At 37.5% G+C, this 5,228-nt stretch overlaps 1 protein-coding gene across 1 annotated transcript in view; it reads right to left on the minus strand.

Moving 5' to 3' along the window:
• The window catches only part of LOC107699258 (mediator of RNA polymerase II transcription subunit 13-like), a 104,581-nt gene that overhangs the window by 20,723 nt on the left and 78,630 nt on the right, over positions 1-5,228 (minus strand). The window contains exon 10 of the mRNA XM_016500454.1: positions 2,831-3,047. Coding sequence (XP_016355940.1) covers positions 2,831-3,047 — 217 coding nt within the window. The remainder of the gene's footprint in view (positions 1-2,830; positions 3,048-5,228) is intronic.

Genomic DNA, 5,228 nt, shown 5'->3' on the forward strand with positions numbered 1-5,228 from the left:
TAGTCTTTGCAACTTTACAGATCTTCTTTATGCACCAAGAGCTTGTAACACTCCAAAGAGAAAGGAAAAATTGAAACCGCATCGTATGACCCCTTTAATGAATTAGGGATGTTAATTTCGGTTATTTTCCCTAACCGACAACTGATTGTTAACCGTTAACTGAGAAGATTATTTTAAATTAGAATTTAATTAAATTAGAAAGGATAAGTGTCTGTGACCCGTTAAAAATACTAACATTTGTTTCCCGGGGATTAATTTTACATGCGCAAAAAGCAGCAAACAACAGAACATGAGGATTCACATGGTCATATCACATCGTGCACCTGCAGTGCTTCTGCGAGCGGAGAAAAACATAATAAAGCTAGGCTATATACAGTGGGTACGGAAAGTATTCAGACCCCCTTCAATTTTTCACTCTTTGTTATATTGCATTTCTAAATACTGTTAACTGAAAGGATTTGTTGTGGAGTGAGGGGAACTAAAATAGCCTAGCTATGTTTACAGTGTTTATTATAATGTTTGTGAACATTTCGCGTCGGCATTAGGCCTATTTCTGAATGAAATAATAAAATGCGACAGACGCGACTTGTTTTTTTCCCCCTAAAAAATTTTTTTTTTTTATACGCGTAGTGTATTTTAACCATGCAGCAAGCAAACCGATTTAATTATTTTGATAAATTACTGAAAAAATAAATAATTAAATTACTTTTTAAACCATTAAACTGATTGTATTAATCGGTCAAAATTCTTACCGTCGGTTAATCAGTTAAAATGAACATCCCTATAATGAATATGTGGACATCAAAACATGTAAACTCAGAGTGAGGGTTTGAGCTTTTATTTTGAAACCGCGAGATAATGATGTACTATTCTCCTGTGTTTGCGTGGATTTATAAATGATTTACCTTACAGATCTGATGAAATGGCGCACGTTGCGTTCCCAGATGAACGTTATAATAAACCCAAACTCTCAACAACATGCAGAGATGGAGTTTGAGCCGCTCCACACATGTAAATGATAACAGTTCCTGTGGAACAGCATTTACTGTGAACGGAGCCACTGAGAGACGCACGTACGTAACCTACACGGCCTAACTGCATCACATATAATTATTTAATTAAATCGTAGCGTTTGTGAATTTACAGTTATGCTTAATTATGATTTTTAAACGGGTTTAATATATCATGAGGCCTTGGAAAACAGTCTAATAATGTGTTTTATGGATTCTTGTCCGTGAAATGCGCCACTTCCGGTATTTTGGATTTTTAAAAATCGAATAGAATCGACGAATCACGACATCCCTAGTGGAAGCATATTTATATTTTACCACCAAATTATATCTTCCACGCACAGAATAATAAATAACATTCTAATATAAGAAACAGCACATGCTAATGGGACTGCAGCTTTCCCTCAGCACTTTACAAACCCTCTCCAGACCCTTAAAATGCCCCTCATGCAACCAACACATCCCAGAGCCACCATTACAATGCAAGCCGCATGCTATGCAAAGATTCATTACGCCGTGCATAATTTCATTATGCTGCAGGCCGTCTCTCTGCAAAAAGAGTGTAATCTGTTGCTCCGTACACACACTTCACTTCCTAATGACCAACTCTGTAATAAACGCCTGGACATGCAAATCACTGCGCCCCATAATCGATAGCAGAACCCTGGGGTGGAGCACAGGAGTTAAGAAGGCAATTTTCTATGTAGACTATGTATTTTACAACAAATTAATGCTGCTTTGTGTTTACACATAACAGACACGTGTGTTATAAATGAGTTTGTGCAGCACCATATGGCCTACCTTACTTAAACCTCTCCTGTGACAGCAAAAAGTGGCTGTACGGTTACTAAGGCACACAAATGATGTGTAGGTAAGAGTAGGTACCAAAAAAGCTCTTACAAAACAATGAAGTAACCGAGTACAAAAGGACAAAGCTGATTTTTGTTAATCCTTCGCAGCTGCCAAAAAAAACGCTTAAAGTATGTGTGAAAATCCAAAAGGAATAGGAGAGACTTGTTCACCCCCTCTATGCTCTCCTCCACGTTTGAGGGTGTCAGATTCAGATCTCAGATGGGAATCTCCCATGAGCTGAAGACAGCAGACATGATGCCAGCATATTACATGCTACACTGCCAATGGAGAATCTGCGGTGTCTAAAATTCATTTTTGCATAGAACAAGTGTCCATGTGATGAAATGGTATTCACAACCCTTTTTACTTCCGTAACATTGCGTACTTCCAACTGAAAATGAAACTAACTTGTGAAAAGTGAAGAGCACCCTTACATTTACCATTCAAAGGTTTGGGGTCCGTAAGCTTTTATTTTTTTTCAATTAATACCTTTATTCAGTAAGGATGCATTAAATTTATCAAAAGTGCTAGTAAAGACATTTATAATGTTACAGAAGATTTGTTTAAAACATGCTGTTCTTTTAAACGGCTTCATGGTTTTCACAGAAATATTAAGCAGCACAACTAGTTCTCAACAATGACAATGTTTCTTGAGCACCAAATCAGCATATTAGAATGATTTCTGAAGGATCATGTGAAACAGAAGACTGGAGTAATGGCTGCTGTAAATTCAGCTTTGCCATCACAGGAATAAATGACATTTAAAAAAATATTGTCATTGTAATATTTTTTGACAATATTACAGTTTTACTGTATTTTTCATCAATTAGATGCAGCCTCTGTGAGCTTAAAATACCTTTAAAAAAAAAAAAAGGGAAAAAAATCTTACCAACCCCCAAATTTTGAACATTAGTTTAGCCCAAAGAGTAGTGCATTATGGGATATCTCTAGCAAAAAACTTTGCTCACCTTGTGTTTCTTCCCTGGTTCTCTATCTCCCCCAGCTTTGTCTTTCTTATCTGAGAAGGTGAACTTAACATCTCCATCGACAAAGGCGTAGGGGTCGACCTCGGGCTCGTGGTCGCCGTCTGTGATGGCTGCAGCCAGGTGCTGGTTCTGTCGCTGCAGGTACGTCTGGATCCGTTCATCTGAGACCTTGAGCGGCCTTTTGGAGGCAACCATTAACCTGGACAGGACAAAAGAAAAAAAAAAAAAATACGACTAAAAATACGACTAAAATATTATAACACTGCTTGTATACCATAGGGCTTTATAATTTTCCTCGATAAAACAATAACAAGAGTTCGATAAATGCTCAATATAATGTTTATGTGGCAAAAGCAGAACGAAACAGCGTAACTTATTTGAACCGTGCCACATGGACCATTTATCCGCTCGGATCAAAGATCAAACAGCAGTGCAGCGCGAGTCAAGTGACCACTAAACATCGCTGTGGGATCCAGTGTGAAGTAGGGGTGGGAGAAAAAAAAATTGATTATCCGATGCATCGCGATTCTCTCTTCAACGATACTGAATATTTCAGAATAGATTCTGAGCTTGTTTTTTTCCCCCGCAAATGGCACGTGCGCGCGCTAGAGACGCGGCAGGCTTCATTGCACAGAATTTGCGCTGTGAGACATGTGCGCATTGCTTGACGATGTGTGCTTCCACCCGCCGTTATTTCAGTATTTTACTTTAGATATGCTTTCATTTATGCCGTTTGGAATGCAGTACTATTAGATGCACGAAACTCGCACACTGACAGACTTTCACGTGTACGTTTGTGTTTGTTGTCCTGAAGCTCGATCGCGGCTGAGGTTAAATGTACTTGCATCTCTGAATACTTTTATATGGAATTGATGTAAATACAGTCAGTTATGTTTTCAGAGCAGGACAGAACATCTGATATATCGAAATAGATCTGTGCATTAGTGTAAATGCAGCCTGTTTAAGCTGCCACTGTCTATGATCTCATCAATAAAAATCAAATGGCAATAATGCTGAGGAAAAAAGAAAACCCCACAACTAGCCTATTGTCTGTAAACTTTCGGATACTTAAAGAACACTTCTTTTAAATAAGTAATTGTTTTAAAAAAGTAGTCTGTTTATATTATATAATAAAAAAATAATTTTTTTGCCCAAATTAAATTTGATATAAAATGTATATGAAAAAGTAGCCATGTGCAGTAATATTGAGAACTGAGAATGTGATGCATCGTGATATTGAGTTGATAATGATAATCGTAATTGAATTGAATTGAATCGTGAAACCAGTGAAGATTCACACCTCTAGCTATTTTTAAGATGGCAGTACTGACATACAGAGATTCCAACTATAAGCAAAAAGCATAGAAACTGCAATTATGTTCAAATGTAAAGTTGTAAAGATGTATTTGCACAGCAGAAGAATTAAGAAAAAATGTAGATCAAGAATCATTTTGGAATCGGATCGTGACTCCCAGAATCGATCAGATCGTGAAGTGCCTAAAGATTCCCACCCCTAGTGTAGCGCTTGAATTTGTCAAAGAACACAAATGACTTGGTGATTTAAATTAGTTTAAAGCCAGATGAAACAGTGCTGATAAACAGGAGAAACAATGTCCGTAACAATACAGTCTGAAGGCTTTTCATCTACAAATCGCCATCATTTAACATGGATTTACTGTAGTATCAACACTAACTGCACCATGGTATTGTGCCAGAAATGTGTGATATTCATATAAAATTTTATTAGGCCTATATCATTAACGTAGACATGTATTAAAGGAGACATAGTATGCCCCTTTTTACAATATGTAATTAGACTTGTGCCGGTATTCGGTAATGCGATATATCACGGTAATGAATATGCCCGATATTGTTACCGTGGGCACTTCTAAATACCGTGAATAATTATATATTACAAATTATTCAGAATTTTTAATGCATTTTAAGAATACTTTTCCCATCAACTGGTCAAAATGCACAACACCGCTGTATGCTGCCTGAAAGACGCCTGCGCACTCTGAGGTAAACAAGCGCGGATGTGAAGTACATGGCGGAACATGTGAGAGACGCTCTGGATGAAAGCGCACTTTCAATCATTTATTATATCATTCTGAAAATGCCTATTTTGAGTGGAAGCAGATACGCGTTGTTTTTTGGGCCTGTCTCTTTAAATGCAAAAGAGCTGCTGCTCCCCGGCCATTACAGCTCATACCTACTAAAAACATCTGTTTTGGTTCTGATTATCATGTTTATCTGAAATCATGCGTTTTAAACCATGAGTTTAAACTTCTGAGATATGGTTTTGCACATGGACAGAAAGTGGCCACCAGACAGCATGCGAGTACTAAACTAAGTTCTCATTCACACACAAGTTTACGTT

The sequence above is a fragment of the Sinocyclocheilus anshuiensis genome, unplaced genomic scaffold (assembly GCF_001515605.1).
Source record: "Sinocyclocheilus anshuiensis isolate Anshui unplaced genomic scaffold, SAMN03320099.WGS_v1.1 scaffold334, whole genome shotgun sequence".
Classification (NCBI taxonomy): Eukaryota; Metazoa; Chordata; class Actinopteri; order Cypriniformes; family Cyprinidae; genus Sinocyclocheilus; species Sinocyclocheilus anshuiensis.